Below are 20,904 nucleotides of genomic sequence, written 5' to 3' on the forward strand. Positions count from 1 at the left end.
AGCCCCTGTGAAAAAGCAGGTTAAACACTTGTAGTGTGTAATGACTCAGGATAAACTCAGCGTTCCAAAAGGGAAGAGTAGACAAATGACAGGACAGACTTGAACAGCTAGGCCCAAACCCAGCACCTAACAAAGCCCTGTAGCCCTGTGTCCAGCATCTGGAGGAATGCGGTGGCAGAGCGTGACCTTCCGGGCTGCGTCCCCTGCAGCTTGACCAGTGATAGCCCACAAGGTTTGTCTCCAAAGGCTGGAGCTTTAGTGGCTCATATTTCCTGTTTTTGCATCTGCTTTGCTGGCACCTCCATTTCATCTGTCTTCACCCTCATACTTTCACATACCTCCAGGGCTCCCCACAAACCAGTATCACATGGACAACACCAGTATCCAACACCAACCCAAGCAGTAGCTGGACCCCCTTGGGTCATGGCTACAGGAGCCTCTTAGTGTCTGGGCAGCTGAGCACAACAAAATGATTTCTATGGTAACAATTTCCCAGGCATCTGTATGCATTCAGAGCATCCCAGCAGCCTTCCCTTTCCAGGGAAAGCCTTTCAAGTCAACTTACATTCTCACATCACTGAACCCACAATGAATGAGAGCTTGCTGGTTCCTGAGGTGCCTTCAAGGCATCTTGTAATGAATACTTCTCTTCTTCTGGGAACTTACTTTTTAGAAACCATGCCTTCCATAACTCAAACTTTTCTTGGACTTTAAACCAACCTGCAAGGTTTTCATGTCTTTCCACCCTGCCTCTATTCCCCATTGTAACTGTAAATCTAGCCCAGAGTGACATCAGTGCCCATGCAATAGCCTGAATGGAGGCTGTCTTAAAATTCCCTCTGCTAGATTTAAATAGAACCTAACATGAAGTCTTGGCATACGGACAAAATCTAACACAAATGGCCACGAGTCCAGTTTCCAAATAAATTCCTCATTTTCATTTGAAACGCCATGAGCAGTTTTTACTGTCCACAGTGTATTATCCAAACTTTTGCCATCAGTATGTACCCCTTAAGCCTTGGGGAGAGAATTCTGGGGATGCTAACACACATCTCCAGACTCTTCCCACACACTGCTTGTAAAAGTGGCTGAGCCTTGTAATCCGGTGGCATGAAGACAGCGCCTCCCCTGGCACCAGTGTTCTGTCCCTTCGTGAGTTGCCATGACAAGTGCTGGAGAGGAAGAATTGTCTATAGTTCACAGCTGCAGAGCCCACTGTCAGCTAAGCGCTGTTTCTCGGCTGTGGTGGAGAAGAACACCTTGGCAGGAAGGTGGGAAAAAGCCAAGCTACTTACTCCTTGGCAGCCAGAAAGCAGACAGGCCACAAGAGTGAGCGCTTGTCTATGCTGCAAGGCTAATCTACTAGCTTTCACCCACAGCAGTCAAGACTAACTGTTACAGCCAGTGCTGCCATTCCTGTGCTCAGGAGGCTAAGACAGGAAGGTGCCTGGACTCTATCACAAGTCCTGTCCCTAGAATAAATAAATAAGATTAAGCATCTTAAGGCTGCAGCTGCCCAGTCACTCCGGGCTCCCCAGGATGCTCTGCGGTGTCCCCGCACCCCTCTCCTTGCTTCCTCATCAAGCTTCCCACTGCACCTACCAGTGCAGCCTCTGAGTGTCCTTTGCTCTTGTGACAACCTCACTTGTAAAGCAAACACTTCTCTCTCAAGCTCAGAGCCATCCTCTCCTTAACTACCCATAGCACACACAGTAAGCTGTGACTTGAAGTTGCCATTGATTTGTTAGGAATTAGGATGTGCATCCCTGGGAATGGTTCACAGCTCCTTCATAGATCACTGCACTGATAGCAACCTTAGCGTTGAGTCTGGCTTATCAGTTATTCCATGTGTCAGGCTCCATTCAGCCACTTCATCTGTGGCACACAAGCCTTGCCTGTACCTTGAGGCCCCCTCCATAGTGTACATGTCTTATCTTAAAATGAGCCTCTTTCAGGAGGATGGAAAGCAGGAAGTTCAGTTCTTTGAAGAGAGGCTCCTGAGACTCACAAACATGCATCTTGCCCCTGACTCCCAGCCGGGCTGTACCAGGAAAGCAGAGTCACAGTCTGACCCTCAGGCTTTCTGGGCTTAGGCTGTTAGCCAGCTCTCCACCACCGTGACCTCCACCACTAGGACAAATACCTAAGATAAACAAAGGACGAGGCCTCTGCTTGGGCTCACACTTCCTCAAGTGTCAGCTCACAAGCACTTGGCTGTGTTGCTTTGGGCCAGTGGTGGCTAGTGCATCAGGAAGTACATGGTATGGCTAGTGCATCAGGAAGTACATGGTATGCCTAGTGCATCAGGAAGTACATGGTAAGAGCGGGTTGCTCACTTCTCAGTAGCCAGAAAGGAAGGAGTCATGGCCCAGATAACCCCTCCAAGGGCATGCCCCCAGTAACCTAACTCCCTTCCATTCTGCCCACCTCCTGAAGGTTCCACCACCTCCCAAGGTGGCACAGGCTGGTTACCAAACCTTTGCACGTGGACCTTTGGGAGAACATTCTAGATCCAGGTCACGGCACTTGGCTACTTAGTTTGCCTCACCCCAGAGACACACGAATGCCAGAAAGTTCCTCCACCTTAATTTAACACCTCCCAGCAAGGCTTTTAAAATAATGCATAAATCTCTTAAGGAAAACAAGCTAGTTTTCAAATGGAGTCTCAATGCAGACTCCTACAAACACCACATGTAACACTAAGTCCCTGGATGAATGGTCCTGTGAGCCTCCCAACAGCTATACAGACCACGATGGCCTGTCATAGCCCACCATGGCCTGTCATAGCCCACCATGGCCTGTCATAGCTGGTCTGATGACGTCCTGACAGACAGGGATGGTAGAAACACCTCTGGCTGTCACACTGACACATGCTTTAGACCAGAACCAAGTTTGCTCTATACTCTGAACCTATCCAGAACAAAGAGCCACACATGAGAATTATGTCAAAACACCAGGCCCTGTGACCAGGGCCACTTAGGTGGTCTTTCCAGAAGAAAGCATCAGTCTGACTTTAAGGGTTACTGGAGACCCTTACTGGAGACTATCTAGACCAGAAAACTAAGCATTGCCTTGAGGTCAGTTTCTCATTGGCTCTACCTATCTAGTCTCTCAAATCTGGCTGTATTTTGGGGTTCAGGCTTTAGTTGGGGCCCCTTGTTTATTCACCACCTGACAGTTGGGGACTCCAGCATATGAGCACCTGTGTCTTTCCACTCCTCTTACGGCACCTCAGGAGGGCTCAGATAGTGCTCAGGGTGGGTAGGGGCAGCAGGCTCAGCATCATCCAGATAGAAAGCAGCCCACATGGTGAGTAGCAGCATCCCTCCGCCAGCTCCTCTGGCACCCACTATACCCTGAGCTGCTCTCCTGCCTCCACAGTGGGAGCTGACCTGTGGATTTACCTTTAAGTCCAATTCTCTCATGAAAATCAGACCCTTTACTCTGAAGTTTCCAAGTAACCAGCACCCTAAAACCCCACAGTTATACCTCAAATTACATGGCACTTTCAACATGAGCAAGTGGCCAACTGATTATGTTTTAAACCTGCCCAGAGCAGTGTGGAGATTTGAAAACCATGTATTTATCTTTTACAAGTAAATTGAGGTAATGTGAGGAATTTGTTATGAAGTAGTAAAATTAAATGGTTACATTTCACTTACAGCTTATAAGTACCATTTTAGTACGTGCTTCTGTGCGCTTGAAGGAACTGCTGCCTATCCATAAATATCTCCTGCCTCATGATCCGTTTATATCCCTCTAAGTGCTTCTCAGAATGACACCGCACACAGCCTGAAGCCTCTTCCCCTTGTAAGCGGAGATGGCTGTGTTGTCATCTCACCTAGAAGGCAGCTGAGTTAGGAGTTGGCTCAGACCTCATGGCAGGTGGAGGACAGGTGTGTCCCCAGCAGTCCAGTGGGCTCCAGAGCATGCTCTGCAGACATCACCCTCTGAGACACTGCGTCCTTCTGGCCTTTCGAGAACGAGTCCCTCTAGGTCACCTCAGCACACTGGACAGAGTGCAGCAGGGCCACAGATTTCAGTGTCTGCCCAGGAAAGGAGAACGGAAAGCCATGCCGGGTATTCCTGCTCCAGTCTGCCGGTGCAGCCCACAGCGCCGAGCCAGTGGGAATCTCTGGCCCTTCCACTTGCTTGAAAGTAAGCTGGTTTTTCCCCTGGTCTCTGGCCTTATCTCCTCTCTCTCTCTCCACGGGAACCCCCAGTTTGTACCTCTCTTTCCTGTGCCTCTATGCTATGCTCGGCTAGATGGATGATGGCTTTCTGGTTTTATGGTGACTTACCCAGCAGATGCCAGCTTGAAGCCAAAGCTTCTACTTTACTAGACATTCCTGCTCTGCTGGGTGGTATCTCTCCCACAGCTCTGGACCAGGATTAGATTTACACTTGGAATTTTGAAAGTTATCTCTCTTTTTCTTTTTCTTTTCTTTCTTTCTTTCTTTCTTTTTTTTTTCAAGACAAGGTTTCTCTGTGTAGCCCTGGCCGTCAAACTTGCTCAGCAGACCAGGCTGGCCTCAAAGCTACAGAGATCCACCTGCCTCTGCCTCCTTAGTGCTGAGATTATAGGTGTGCACCACCACTGTCTGGCAGTTACATTTTCTTTAGCAACGTATGTGTCCAGATTTATTTGCAAAGTGGTAAGAGAACTTAGAATTGGTTTTGACCAGGCATTCTCTCATACATATACACATCTACATATACAAATACATATACATACACGTATATATGAGACTTTGGTTTAAAAGGCTGTTTCTGTGGAGATTTTTGTGATAGGCAATTTAGAAGTAAAATTTAACAAACATCCAGTATTAAACCTTGAGAAACTGGCACTCCAATAAATGAACCAGAAAAGCTGCATGGCTGGTGCTACAATGTGGTAAACTGAGGGATCTGAAAACAATACCCTGTTCCATCTGCCAAGATACAAGAAGAAAGCAAGTCTATACCAGCAGCCATAGAATTAGAACTCATCTGCTGTGGCTTCCCCATCTGTGGACCTTTGTCACTATATCTTAGAAGAACTACTGTCCTGGCAGGAAATGTGAATGATACACACACACCACCACCACCACCACCACCACCACCACCAGCAGCAGCAGCAGCAGCAGCAGCAGCAGCAACCAGGAATATATTAGAACTGTGAGTCTCAAAGTATGGTCCAGAGACCAGCAGACCAGCATTGTGTAGAAGCCTGATGGACATGCAAGCTCTCCAGCCTGACTCCAGATTTCTCAAGACAGAAGCTTAGACAATAAGGTAATAAATACAAAGAGTCTGTTTGACAGGCTCCAGGAAAATCTGCTGTGTGTGGTAGCCTGATGGTGGCCTGTCAGCTGCTCTCTGAAAGCATTGTGAAGCATCTTCTCTTCACCTGCACTGTCCAGTCACGCTGAGTACTTGCTAATAGATCTCCATCAGCAAATAAGTTCACGCAACACTCAGTCTCTGGATGTTTTCCAAATTCATTTCCTTGTTACAGGCTCGGAGAATGACTTTTCCTAAGATGGATAGAGACAGACCCTCAGGATTCATATACAAACAAGAACTGCAAGTCAAGAGTGGGCGGCTGTGTTTTTGAGCTAAGTGACTAGGTTGGGGTTCAAAAATCTGAGACAATGTAGTAAGAGAAACACAGCCAGGGGAGAGGGAGACTCCTCTGTGCTTTGCAGAAAGAAGGGTGAACTGCAGGGTCCTAACAGCCCATCCTCGCAGGCGCTGACAGTCCTAGCTAAAGGAGTCTCACAGTCCTCGTGGGCTTCCATCCCACTTAAGTTACCTGAAATCTTCCCAATAGCTTTACTGTAGAACAGAATCTCACATCATCCAGCAAACACTGAGGGTGCTGTAGTCTGGAGCCTTAGGCAGGGTTTGTCTGTGTAGCCGGGCTCTCCTTCCAGTTTTCTAACCTCTGGTGCTGGGATGACACAATGCACCACCACACTTGTCCGACTGGGGTTTGCCTTCGGAAAGCAGCTGGCATCTGAATTAGGACTACCCTATGGGTTCGTAACCCCTAATACTTACATCTCTGAGGTCCCAGACACATTTCCACTGCCCTGGCTCAGTGTGGAACTGCCTCAGCAACCTGACTAAGCCCATCAGAGCAACTGACTTAAGCTGATGCTTTGTCGTGGCAGGGAACAGATGGTGACCCCTTAGGAACCCGTCAGCAGATAAGCGTCCTCTGAGACCATTCACCATGGCGATGCGCATGAAGACTCACACTAGCACCAGAACTGAGGGTGATTCACTCTGACACCCTGTGATACACACACCTGCTACTGACAGGACATGGCCATTGTCCTGCTGCCCTGCCCACCAGACTATGCTGAGGTAGCCTTGAACAGCTCTGTGGCTCCATCTGTGACCCACTGTGTATGCAGGACTAAAGAGGCCTTAAGGAGAACTTGACCCTGTTCCTGCCAGGCCCTACTGCTCCTTGATCATTAGAGTCCAGGAGTGGAAAAGAAAGGCAAGAAGCCCCAGCCTTTATACTGTCCCTGTACATGCAAGAGTATTAGGGGCTGAGGCCCTGGTCCTGGCAGGCTCTCAGAAGCCCACAAAGGAGAGGGCCACAACTGTTGCTGCTACCCCACCTATCTACTGCCTGATGTCCTCACACATTGTCTGAAAGGAAATGCAGTCAGGCTAGGATATAAACACCGTAGAGAAGAGGTTATGGTTCCCATCAGCTTCTCCCTGTGCAGTGTCTGAGCCAAAGCCACCATCTGTTTACAGGACAAAGAGTTCAGGACCCTTAACACTACTAGGACTGCTTGTACCAGAGGCTATTACTAGTAACAGAGCCAGCATCAATAGCTGCAAACACATCACTGAGGGGGTGGACACCACAGCCCCCATAGTAAGATTGGCCATACGGCATTCCGCAAATTCTGCTGTTGACATTGTACTGCCTAAGCTGCTAACATAGCATCCACTTGTATAGCCCACAATGTCTCTCTGACTCTGACACTGCATGTACAGTGCCCGGTCATGAGTCATAGCCAACAAAACTACAGGAGGGCTACACTACAGTGTCCAACTGGAAATAAAGCCAAATGCCTAACTAACTGAACCCTGAACTAAGGCACATCTTCAGGAGAGAACCACTTAGGAAGCCACCTCTAAAGCAGCCATGAACTGATCTACTTGATCCGGAAAGCTCAATGTAGAGACACGAGAATTACACCATGTCCAATGATGTCACTCGCCAGCCACAAATTCCTAAGAAGTCCAAATGGTTGAAATTGCCCGATAAAGAATTTTAAAATACAGGCAGAAAGAAGCTCGGTGAGATCCAAGAGAATATTTTAAAGGCATCAAATGAAATTAGGAATACAGTGCAGGACAAGAATGAAAAAAAAGTAAGAGCAATGAAATAGAAATCTTGGAGTGAAATAGAGCCAGAAAAGATCAACAGACTACTTCAAGGGGAAGAAGTAATGATCGAATTTGAAAAGAGGGTTGACTATACAAATCAGACCCTCAGAAAACTCACAGGAGGAAGACAAGGAAGGGAAGGGGGACTGTGCACTTAGAACCTTTGAACGCCAGGGGTGATTGTATATTCCTGTAGTCCCAGCAGACCTGTGACTCCCGTACTTGGGAGGTTAATGCAGGAGAATTGAGAATTTGAGGAAAGACTGGGCTACATAGCAAGACTGTCTCAAACAAACAAAAAGCCGACAAAATCTTTGCAACACTCTGTCTTAGTTAGGATTTCTATTGCTGTGAAGAGGCACCAAGACCAAGGCAGCTCTTATAAAGGACAACATTTAATTGGGGCTGGCTTACAGGTTCAGAGGTTCAGTCTGTTATCATCATGGCAGAAAACATGGCAGTGTCCAGGCAGGCATGGCTCTGGAGGAACTGAGAGTTCTCCATCTTGTCCGAAGGTCAACAGAGGAAGGCCGGCTTCCAGGAAGCTAGGAGAAGGGTCTCAAAGCCCACGCCCACGGTGACAACACTTCCTCCAACAAAGTCACACCTACTCCAACAAGGCCACACCTCCTAGTAGTGCCATACCCTGGGTCAAGCATATTCGAGCCACCACACACTTTAAAGTGAATTAATATCTATATCATTGGTTAAAAACACAGGGAAATTATTCCATGAAACAGTTATCAGAAGACTTCTCTAATCTTTGGAAAGCTATGATCATCCAGGTACAAGAGGTCTATAGAACCTCTATATAACCAGAAAAAAACATTATAGTGAACCCCAGCATTATAGGCAAACTGTCAAAAGTCTAAGGAAATAAGTTTACAATCTGCAGGGGAAAAAATATCATGTCAGTTCTACTGTGTACTCATTAAAATAGCAATAGACATCTCAGCTGAAGTCCTGCAGTATATAAAGGGATGGAATAGCATATTCCAAGTCCTGAAACGAAGAAAATGTCAGTCAGAATTACTCAACCAAGCAAGACTACTCTTCAGAAATGGAGAAACTTAGGACCGTCCAACATGAGCCAACGCTGATTTATGGCCACCTAAGGGAAACCTACTCACAGAAATCAAAGGAACGGCTAGCTAGCATCACCAAAGCCTGGGGAAGCGTCAGTCCCCATACAAGAGCGGCTACCCAAAAGACAAGTGGGACCGGAGCAGGCATTCCCTCTGCAACCGTCAGCCCAAAGCTAAGACAGGAAGAAAACAAAAATATCCCAACAACCAGAAAGAGCATCATCAGGAGTGGCGGAGGTGGCTTCTGAGGTAAAGGGCCCGCCACAGAATGTGAGGCCCTGAGCTGGCGTTCTCAGCACACATGGGATTGTCTGTCTGTATTCCTAGCACCAGGGCAGTGGAGGCAGGGTTCCTAGAGCAAGCCGGCTAGCTAGGCTAGCTGAATCAATGCACTCTGGGTTCAGCTGAGAAAGCCTGCTTCCGTAGATAAGGTGACTGAGGAAGATGTCTAGTGTCAACCTCTGCCCTCCATCCTTACCACACAAATACGTATGTGCATGCACATGGCACATATATATGACAGAGATACGCCGTTACCTTTCTTTCATTAGCAACCTGTAAATGGGCTACATTTTTCAGTTAAAGCTTAGGGGAATTGCTGAGTGGATTAAAAAAAAGACAAGAGCCACCAGTATGCTTCCTGCTGGTAATCCACTTTACAAGTAATTACACAGACGGTGAAAAGGGAAAGATGTGAAATGATACCCCGGGAATAAGCAACAAGGACTATCTATAAGATAGACACTAAAACGGAGATAAAGGCAGTCACCATGTGATAATGAATGAAGACAACAGGAAGATATAATTATAAGTTAATATGAGCCTAATGTTAAAGCGTCAAGTTTTGTACACAGACATTATAACACTGGGAGAGAGGATCTAATAAAGAAATAGTGTGGAATTTCAGCATTCCACATCAGTTAAAGAACAGCCAGACCTCCTCCTGAATTCAAATTAAGACAAGAGTTAAGTTATACTATAAATCATATGACTTCTGGACATTTATAGAATAATCCATCCAGTAGTTATGCAACACATTTTCAAAACTTTTCAATCATATGCCAGATCCTTTCTGATCACAGTGATTGATGAAACTAGAAATCAATTAACAAGTGAAACTCTAGCAATTATACAAGTACATGGAGAAGGGACAACACAGAGCAGTCGATCACTGAGGAGCTGGCGGGTGAATGAAGCCTTTTCTCAATTGGCCCTTAGAGATATTTTAGTTACTTTTCTATTGCTATAATAAAATGTCATGACTAAAAGGGAGTGGAGAGCTCATGGTGGTAAAGAGAAGGCATGGTGGCAGGAACAGTGAGAGCTCACATCGCAAGCCCTAGGCAGGAGGCAGAGGTCAAACTGGATAAAACACAAGTCTTAAAACCTCAGAGCCTGCCCCCCATAACACACCTCTTATTCCTCCCCAACAGTTCTACCAACCGGTAACCAAGTAGTCAAACGTGAGCATACGGGAGCCATTTTGTATTCAAACTACCACAGGGAGTGTGGCTAATGGTAGGTTTCCCCATGCTCCAGAGGGTGGACACACACCAGGGTACAAGGGCAACACTAACTGGACTTAGTAAGTTACCAAATCAGTCAATCAATCAATCAGTCAATCAATCAATAAAAGACACTCAGGAAGTTATTAGAACGGGAGCACTGGTTACATTTTCACTATACACACATATGAAATTCTCAACAAATAGAAAATAACAGGAAAAAAATCAAAATAAATACAACACAACACAACTGAGTTGCAATGCATTACATTTATGAGTGCCTACATAAAAGAAACTTTACAAGTCCCCTGTTGAGGTACCTCAAGGGCTTAAAAAGTAAGAATTAAATAAAACCCAAAATAACAAAGATCAGAAATAAAAGAATACAAAAGATCAGCGAAGCCAAGAGTTCTTTGCACAAATAAAGACAGAAATGTAACTGATTCAACAGGACATCCGAGCATCGTTGAGGATGAGTTTTTTAAAACTTGATGAGTTAGAAAACCCCTGAGGACATAAAACATGAGACTGGAATAGTAAGTGGCAGTCTGCACTCCTGCCATATGGTGACACACCTCATAGTAGTTAAACAGTAGCTCCCTTAATTGCTTAAGCAAGGAACATCAGGATCATGGTATATATCCAGCTAAAGTCTGCTGGTGGCGCCTTAGAAAGGTTTGTGGGAGAATTCTCTGGAGAGTTTTTTGCCCACGTCTCGATGTTCTGGAATGTCCCTCTCCACACAGCAAGGACACTATGAAGAAGCCTGTGCTAGCTCCCCTGTCTTCCTCTCCCCAGGGACTCTCAACTCCTCAGCAGAGGCTAGGAAGGTCCTCTGAGCCACAGAGGCCGGGGTGTCCACACCAGAGGGTCCTCATCTCCATTCTCTAATCTGTGAAACTCGGGCGATGATGTCACAAGTGCTGCTGCGGGATTGCATGTTGCGCATATTTTTGTTCCTATCATTCTCTGCCATTTTCCTTTCATCTGTCTTTACTTAGGCTCTTCCAGAGTTCTTACTTTTCCATTCTTCTGTGATTTTTGTAAAGTTTCATTGTAGAATTAAATGTTGGCATCATTGTAGCTTTGTCTAAGTCCTGTCACTTCCCAGCTTGCTTGAAGAGATTTGGATCATTCACTGCTCAGGCCGGAGGAGGCAGAGTCCTGGGAGGCAGGTGTTATTAGCCCCATTTTACTGGGAACTGAGACATTCCAGAGGAGAAGCCTGCCTAAGCCAGTTGCACAAAGGGAAGTGTAGACTGAGGAGCTAGATTGCCTGGACTTGAATCACATTCTGCACAGTTGGGTGACACTGAGCAAATGACCTAGTGCTTTGTTCTGCTTCCTGTGCTTTGTTTTCCTCCTCTTGAGTGCCTTACTATAATTCCTGCCTCACAGGGTTGTTGTGAGTTTTGACAGTGACATGTGGTTACAAGGGCTCAGTCGAACAGCTAGGCCAGAGGAGGCCCTCCCCACAGCATGACCAACCTAGAGGGGCTGTCCATGGTAGATTGACCCTGACCCTGAAGTGAGGGGGAGGGGCACAGCTCCGATCCCAGAGTCCTGCCATCCTTGGCCTTGTGAGGGTTTTAGCAGCCTCTTCCAATCTTCCATTCCGGCTCTGACCTGTTCATCTCGTCAGTGTCACATCGAAATGTTATAATCTGCTGCATAAACATTTTCAACTTTGTGGAAACCATGTCAGAACACCTGTCATGAAACTTGGTTTGCCTTCTTCATCCTTCTGTAGTTTGGGGGGAAAATGGAGTCTGGTTAATTTATCGATAATGAAGGTGGAACACAGTTCCCTAGAGTTGAAGAATTGTTAGACTTTTGATATCAACATGAATAGGAGTTCCTGGGCCTTTTCATGTTACTTCAAGAGTGGAGAGAAAGGAAGCATTTCAGATCCTAGAGGAGAAGTTGCAAGGCAGATGAAAACCGACTCGGGTCAGAACTCTAGGGACAGCCTCTCAGTCACGTGCATGCAGGTTCACTCGGGACCTTCTCAGATACTCAGATACGCCCTCTGGCTTGTGGGGCGGTTAGTAAAGCACGTGTGTGTTTTATTAACTTCAGAGTCCTCCAGAGTAGATTGCTCACAGCCCTCTCATCACCACAGGAAGAATGGTGGGGAAGCTGTGTGGGAGTGGGGTTGCCCTCTTTCCTGAGTGTATCGGTAATTAGCCATGCGGTGTTTGGATGGCTGACTCATCCAGTCTCCACTGTGGGAGCATGCAGGCGGCAGGCAACACATTCTAAGCACTAGTGAAGTTGAGCTGCATTGCTGAGAGTACAGGTTTTCCTACAGGTAAGTTCCCAGCCACCCACATCAGAACAGCCGTGCCCGCTGGTACCGTAGCGTTCACAACAGCTCAGCTTTACCACCCCCACCCGTGACAACAGTCCAGCCTTACCCATCCATCACAGCGATGCAGCTTCGCCCCTCATAGCATAACCCACAGCCTGGCCATCGACTCACAGTGACAGAAAACATATACCATATACGATTGAGGAACTGCATCCTACACCTGTACATTTTCATTATCTATAGCAGACACAGACATAATGCTCAGTGTACTGTTCAAAGACTTTTTTCTTCATGTATTCATTTTATCTTTAAAAACAGCCCTGTGGGGTAGATACTATTTAAATTCATACATTTACATAGAGGAAGCAGAAATGTTAAATGGCTTGCTTAAATCACACAAGTAATAGGTGGTAGGGCTGAGGTTTGGATTTAGAAAGCTCAGTTTTTACTGACTATGCCATTTTTTAATTAGGAGTAAAAAGAGAAATATATCCATTTTAGCCAGGTACAAACTATATTTATCTTATGAAATTTAAGAGGAAATTATTGCTACAGATAAACAGGGCAGATGATTATAGGATTGATTCAACAGGAAGACATACTACCCTAAACATATATGTACTCTATAACACAGCTACAAACAGAGAAAGCAAAGACCAAATAGAACCAAAGCAATACAAAGACAAGTCCACAGTAACAGCTTGTGGTCTTAACACAGTTTGTCAGTAAAATGAAGGAACAAGCAGGACAGACACACAAACACAAACCCACCTGAGAACTGAAAGATCATGTTAGCTGACAACTGAGATTGCTTACTGTACAGTCCATATAGTATGCTCACCTAAGTCGGTCATGATTCAGCACCTCTCAAAAAGACTGAAATCACACACAACATGGTCTCAGGCCATAGTAAGATTGATCCCAAAACCAGTGCCAAAGGGATATCTAGAAACCCTCCAAATATTTTTGAAATTAATAGCACAACTCTAAATGATTCAGGGTTCAAAGACATCACAGCTGAAGTGTTGTAAAGTGTCAGTAAGAGAAAAGCCAGTGCACAAAACTGCAATACAGCTAAAGTGGGGCTCAGAGACGATCCAAAACTTCAGTAGAAAACAAAAGTCTGGACAGCTGTAGCTTTTTATCAGAAGCAGCTGAGGGAAAATTCAGCCGGTTACTCCCAAGGAAAGCAGATAGAAATAAAGACAACAGCCCGACAACAGTCAGTTAGGTAAGACGGGAGGCATGTGATAAGAACAGAACCAAACTTCGTTCTTCAAAAAGTCAAATGACAGTAAAGCATGAGACGCCTTCCATGCTCATCCCCAACGCTCACATTATATTAGGAATATTCCCCTTAAAGTGGGGTGTGTATGCCCATCTTCCTCCTACAAGCGCTTTATACCCCAAGCAGTGTTAGTGTGTCTGTCCCCTTTTTGACTGAGTCTGCAAATTCTTTTCTAACTATTCTCCTGTCTCTGTTTGTTCCATGCTAAGCAGACGGCCCAGAAATTAGCCAAAAGCAGGAAGAAGGTGCAGTACAACGTCATCACTTGGTGTTACGCCTGTCCTTTTTCTTTTATGTTCTGCCTTTTTATGATTTTGTGTTTTTGTTTTCTGCATCCAGCAAGTTTTTTTGTTCCGATTTCGTTTTGAGTCGCTCCATAAGCCAGCCTCTCTCCAAACTTGGTTGCCTCAAGTGGCCATTTTCTGTTGCTCATTTGGTCATTTCACTTCAGAGGAACGACAGGGAGCAGATTGGAGATGCTAAATGAATCCTCTAGGGTGGAAGCTGCAAGCTGTTCAGGAGCAATGATGTGGCAGGGACCTGGGACTACTCAATTACAGTTACATTCCGTTTGAGGATTTCTCAGATTGCTGGATGCAAAAAAGAAAACCTGCTAATAACCACACACGTGCAGGGTTCAGCCCTAAATGAGCCAGGCTGCACTTTGGGGGTTGCAGAGCTTCTAGGCGTTTGTAATTTACTCCAAGGATATGAGATACTGGGGGCTCCTTTGTGATGGGGTGGCTGCGGGAACAGGCAGCTGCTTCTGTGGGGCCGTGGTGATGTGTGACTATGAAGACCCTCTTACCAGAACTGCATCCGGTGGCTTCATTTGCACCCACCACAGTCATTGTCTTCCACTAGCTCTTGCAGAGTAAAATGAGTGACTATTCCAAGGTCCTCACTATGAGTTAGCTGCTCTTACCCTTCAGTCTCCAAGAGCCTTATGGAAAGGGTCACTTGCCATCATGTCCAGAGTTAATCTGCTGCAGCAGCCGCTGCTCTGGGGGAAGTGTCAGAAGGAACTCTGTGTTTCCCCTGTAATGTAGAGATGCTGACCCTGGCCCTTGTGTCCATCCTCCCTGCAGTACCTTCAGCTTTGGCAATTTAACCCTGTGGTGCCGTTCTGGTGACTGTGTCTTGGTAACCAGTGTGTGAGCTAACCATTCCCATGCCTCTGGGTTAAGACAATATAGTAAAACTTCTTCTTGGTGCACTTTCTTCTTAGGCTCCTGAAGGCGAATCTCAGCCAATGACTGAGGTGGACCTCTTCATTTCTACCCAGAGGATCAAAGTACTGAACGCAGATACACAGGTACCAGCTTGTTCCTACTCTTCTCAGAGGCGAAGGCCAAAGGAATTCTAACATAGATTCTCTGCCTGTAGAGTGCCCATCCCCAGGTATTGGGGTGCCACAACTTGCATGCTGGGTCCTGGAAACTGACAGGGGTGATGAGGGAATGAAGAAAGGACAGACACACAGACAGTAGCTGAGATCTGATAGGCCATGTGCTCTACCAGATCTCATGGAGGTGTACCAGCAGCAGCCTTAAAACTCAGTGTGTTTATTTTATACCTCTGAACAAGGACATGGGTTTAGCTAATCTCACAGCAGGTGTCTCTTTAGGAGAGCAGTCTCAGGCTGTACACACTGGGGATGACAAAACTGGGGTCTGCATTTCTCTTCATCTACACCATCCCCATGAGTCTGAGACATTGGGATCCTTGATGTGACTGTGTTCATGTCAATGATACACATTCAGTCAGGACTTCATACACATACACATACACACAAACACACACACAGGTTACCAGTGAAACTCAAGGCTAATGTGGGCTCAAAGGTCACATTCATTCTTAAAGTACAAAGGAAAACTCAGAATGCATATGTTGTCTGTCACTCAGTCACTCCTATGGGTTCTCTGGGGAGGACTCATTTGCCTTAAGGAAGTCTCTTTAAAACTGTACAGCACACACACGCCTACACATGCATGCGCGTGCACACACACACACACACACACACACACTGAAATTTAGATTTTATCTTTCCAGCTTGACCACTGGAGACTCTACACAGTGTAGAATGTTTGATATTTGTTTTTCTCCTGCACATATCTCTTGCTCTTCATTGACCAAGGAAACTTCCTCAGGCCTTGGGGTAGGATTCAGAGGTCTGGCAGTGAAGCTTGTCTCTGGCCACCTCAGCCGGTATGAGGGAAGAAGATAAGCATCTGCTGCGTGCTAAGGTTCTGTGCAGACTCACCTCCTCTGCCCTTCACCTCTAGGAACCTATGATGGACCACCCTCTGAGGACCATTTCCTACATCGCAGACATTGGGAACATCGTCGTGCTGATGGCCCGCAGGCGGATGCCCCGCTCTAACTCCCAGGAGAATGTGGAAGCCTCTCACCCTTCCCAGGATGGAAAAAGACAGTACAAGATGATCTGCCATGTCTTTGAGTCTGAGGACGTAAGACTGGCTTCCCCATCCTTCCTCTGGGTTCCCCAACCTATCCTCCTGGATAGCCACTAAGTAGCCAGTTTATCAGAACACAAAACAGTCTGGATCATCCTGCACTGAGCATATTTATTCAGTACATACTATGTATCAGCATATTTATTCAGTACATACTATGCATCAGCATATTTATTCAGTACATACTATGTATCAGGCACTGTTCTAGATCTGCAGATATAAGGCTGAATAAATGCACAGGAGTTATTCTTTGTGCACGTTGGAGGAGATAGAAAATAGAGATAAATGAACTTAACGAGACATGGAGAGTAGTGCTGTACTGAAATATAAAATAGGATCAGTGCACAAAGGACAGGACTAGTTCACATAGGATCATCAGCGTAGGTAACATTTAAACAGAGACCCGAATAGAATGAGACTAGGAAATAGCAGGCACAAGGGCCCAGAGGCAGGGGAGTGCTGACTTTGCTTGGGATGGAAGAGTGGCCATTCTGCCAGCAGGCTTTGAAAGAGGGAGCCCCAGATTGCTAGTCTAAGCAAGTCCTCATGGCACCAGAGTGTGCGCAGACGAAAACTTGGGAGCTGTGCAGATCTATCATGCTATCACAGTGAAGTTAGTGACCCTGCTCCTCCCAGCACAGTGGCAGGAACATCACGCACCAGACCCAGACTCTTAACCACTGAGCCATCTCTCCAGTTCCCTTTTCACTACAAAATAACTTATGGCCATAAGTATAATAAAGGAAGAGAGGTTTAGATATAAATCATGATACATTGTATACATGCCAGGGCCATCCATTTCAAAAAAAAAAAAATGTCATGAGGTAGCCAGATATTTACACATACTTACCTAAGTTTGGTTGTGAGAATAATATTGTATCTGATGTGATACTGTGGATAATTCGTACTTGACATTTTGAATTGGGGCCCAAGCAAGCATCCATGTCTATAAACACAAGCAGGATCTCTGTGTACCATGATACATACAGACAGGAATGAGGCTGAGACCACAAATGATGTGGATGGCTTTGAAAGACATGAAACTTACTTACAAAATCTCAAAGGACCTTCACTTTATATAATATTATTCTTAAAATGTGAAGTATAGCCAGTGAATCTTTGTATTTAAATATAAACTAGAATCCAGTTTGGGCACAGTAATTAGAATCAACTGTTACATATAATATAAATGTCCAGTGGGATGTACAAAAATTGTAGAGGATGTAGAGTGACTTGTCATCATATATAACTCTCCTGCATATAGTAGGATGTCCTGCATCTCAGATTCCTGTCTACTGAGTACCAATGACTCCCTTATGGGCTCAGTCAGAATAAGAAACATACTGATTGATTTTTTTCAAACAGTTCCTGGTAGGCTCTGGTACCCTGATGTAGACTGACTGACTGACCTGCTATTTAGAAGCCTCAAGTGCCACAAGGAATTGTCCAGGGTGGGTGTGCCAGGAGTTCCCCCCTTCACCCGTATCTTCCCCTATGCTGCTATAGGCCCAGCTGATCGCGCAGTCCATAGGACAGGCATTCAGTGTTGCATACCAGGAATTCCTCAGGGCCAATGGCATTAACCCAGAAGACCTCAGCCAGAAGGAATACAGTGACCTGCTCAACACCCAGGACATGTACAACGATGACCTGATCCACTTCTCCAAGTCGGAAAACTGCAAAGATGTAGGTACTTCCTGGAACTTGTTCCCAAGCTGAGCCAGCAGGATGGGGCTCTGGAGGGTGAGGCAGCCCTGCTGTGGAAGTAGAAGCTGAAGACAGTGGTGTTCACTGAACGTTTTGTGGTTCTCGTACCCATCTCTGGCTTCTTCCCAGAGGATCCTATCATTAAGTACTATCAAAAACAAGTATAAATGATAGGCTGCACATCCCCTGCCCTTGTGAGTCAAGGAGAGTTTTGAGAGAATTCTATAGATGTGAATACAGGACTTGACCTGTGTCCTTATGAAGCCCACAGTCTCGGTAAGGGCCCGGAAAGTGGCCAGTGATGTGCCAGCTCCAGCACTGAGGAAAGACAGCTGCACTTGGCAGGACAGAGGTCATTGCAGCCTCAGCGTCTCTCTCCCCTAACCTTCCTCTGCACAGAAACGTGTCCTACGCATTTATTTTTCACTCAAAAATCATAAATACTGAAAAGAATTTACAGGGCACCGTGAAACGGGAAAACCTGTACGTAGCATCCTAGAGCCACGTGGATTAAGACCACCTACTAAGGACAGCTAATGTTTTAATGGAAAACAGAAGATCCTGCTGTCTCTTGTATTTGCATGTGAGGCCAGACTGGTCGTATGAGATGAGGGTGAATTCTCAGGTCTAGAAGGGTTTGAATGAAGTGGTTTCTTCAGATTCCCAGTGCTGAGGAATATAGAAAAGACAGAAACTCACCTAGATTGTCAGCCCCAAAGAAATGTCTCTTTCCCCACACAGGCAGGGGGACCTATCCCACATAGCTGCTGATTAGAGATTTCTTTCTCTTCTCCTTTCAGGTCTTCATAGAGAAGCAGAAAGGCGAGATCCTAGGAGTTGTGATTGTGGAGTCTGGCTGGGGATCCATTCTGCCAACCGTGATCATTGCCAACATGATGCACGGAGGCCCTGCCGAGAAGTCAGGGAAGCTGAACATCGGGGACCAGATCATGTCCATCAATGGCACCAGCCTGGTGGGCCTGCCGCTCTCCACCTGCCAGAGCATCATTAAGGTACCTAGGCATGTGAGAAAACTTCTCAGTGTCAGGCCTGACATGATGTGAAGTGTGACAGCCACCCAGTCCTCAAAATTTGTGAACATTTTAAAGCATAGGCAGGAGGGGGACCCAAGTGCAAACAGCATGGGTGTACAGCCAAGGCAGCCAACAATCGAGTTACTATCATTTCTCCATAAATCCCATGTATGTGATATGTAAGATATGCGGCTTACATAACACCAGTGCTCAACCTAGGCATAGCTCATCAACTAACGCTCTTCCTCCCATATAACCAGACTCAGCCTCAGCAGGATTTCCCTCAGCTCTCTAACCCAGGTAGCCCTCTATCGACATGCAGCACACATGATTGACTGTCCTTTACAGCTCATGGAAGTGTGTCAGCTCTTCAGAGAACACTGGTGCAGGCCAACCTTCCCCTTCCCCCGAGCCACCGCCTGAAAGCCGAGTGCCATAGGGAGAAAACCTACTCCAGCCTACTCATTCATTTTCGTTCACCCCAGGCTGATGCTATCCCGAAAGAAAAGAGTTAAAGAGAGATCGAACGTGACCACTTGAGGGGAGAGTCGGATTTTTCTTCTTAGCATCTGTGCATGGTTTCAGAGAGAACACAGTGCTGGATGGAGAGAATAAACCTGCACAGTGGGCATTGGGTGGCAGAGGAAACCCACAAACATCAACGCCCTCGTTGGAGGAGCTTGGTCAAGGGTGCCGGTGAGCGCACCGGGCAGTGTCTCTGCTTCCATCATAGGGCAGATGTGTCGCTTAGTATACAGCCATGTGTGGAGAAATTAGTTTTGAGAGATGTCATTAGTCAATTTTGTCATTTCCCAAACGTCACAGAGTATTACACAAATTTAGGGCAGTCACCTGATATGGCCTCTTGATAAAACTGGGATGGTAATTGTAAGACCCATAAGGGGCTGCCAGCATAAAATAGCACACTGTCCTATGGTTAATATTCTGTTTTAATGACTATGATACAAATGGTAAAAATGCAGTATAATGAATAGTTATATTGCAAATAACATGGCCTTAGTTAAATATTTTGTACATACATGTGTGTGTAAACACACATGCTGTGCTTTTATGGCTAAAAGTTTGCAGTGCAGGGAGTCTACACATACGTCACCACAGTCATGAGGAATGAGTTGTACTGTGATGTTAGGATGCCTGTGGTGTCTCTGGGCAATGGGAATCTTTCAGTATTGTCTTAGAGGATTGCTATGGTTGACTAAGCTGTGTGGCACGTGGCTGTACAGTAATGATGATGAAGAGACTCACTTGGATATTTCATTGGACCTTTGTTGGGCACTGAGCTGAACCATGGAGAAGCCATACATGTGGAAGATAAGATAATTATATTGCTGGCAGGGTGCATAGCAACGTAGAGGTAAAGGGTGACAAGCACTTAGACAAGGAAATATTTATAGGACGGTGCTAAAGTTGACTCTGAAAGCATTAATACCTAGGTATGTGTCAAGGAAGGGCAGGGGTGTTTAGAAGTGACTGCCTGAATTGATGGACAATGAGCTAGTGTTGAGTCAAGTCATCCTGACCTGCAAGGTTTGATCTGGTGTTGTCATGGTGACCTTTACTAAAAGGCAGGACCACTGCCCAATGGCGTGCCTTCTCCCCTCTCTCCCGTGAACGTGTTACTTGTGTGTGCGTGTGAGAACGGCAAGGGGCTGTGTGGTCCAGACAGTGAGCAGGACTTCAGCCAGGAGCTAGGCCTAGCAAGGAGTGATGACTGGCCCCACAGTGACAGAGGTCAAGGGCTATGCACTGCACACTGACCAGAGGGTGGTTGTAGATTCGCTCACCAAACTCCTGGCTTCTGGTTGCTCATGAACTTCTGTGTAGCAGGTGCTATGGTCACCGACTGCACAAGTAGACGCTGGGGCACAGAACTATGATTGCATAGCTGACCCTTGATATAGACAGATCACTCACCAGTGAACAATAATCTGATCCCAAGACAGCACTGTCCAGGGAAGGTGTCTGTCTGAGTGCACAACCTCAGCCAGAGGTACTAATGCATGCTCCAGAAGACTGGAGACTGTCCTGGCTGTCCCACTGTGAGCAAGTTACTACAGACTCATCCTCCAATGCACAGA

At 46.1% G+C, this 20,904-nt stretch overlaps 1 protein-coding gene across 3 annotated transcripts in view; it reads left to right on the forward strand.

The window, feature by feature from the left end:
- The window catches only part of Apba1 (amyloid beta precursor protein binding family A member 1), a 191,742-nt gene that overhangs the window by 163,914 nt on the left and 6,924 nt on the right, over positions 1-20,904 (forward strand). For 2 of the 3 annotated variants that reach the window (XM_029541237.1, XM_021201227.2), the window contains exons 6-10: positions 13,800-13,832; positions 14,816-14,902; positions 15,873-16,058; positions 17,571-17,750; positions 18,572-18,784. In XM_029541237.1, coding sequence (XP_029397097.1) covers positions 13,800-13,832; positions 14,816-14,902; positions 15,873-16,058; positions 17,571-17,750; positions 18,572-18,784 — 699 coding nt within the window. The remainder of the gene's footprint in view (positions 1-13,799; positions 13,833-14,815; positions 14,903-15,872; positions 16,059-17,570; positions 17,751-18,571; positions 18,785-20,904) is intronic. The other variant, XM_029541248.1, reaches the window with a different exon arrangement.

The sequence above is a fragment of the Mus pahari genome, chromosome 1 (genome assembly GCF_900095145.1).
Source record: "Mus pahari chromosome 1, PAHARI_EIJ_v1.1, whole genome shotgun sequence".
NCBI lineage: Eukaryota > Metazoa > Chordata > Mammalia > Rodentia > Muridae > Mus > Mus pahari.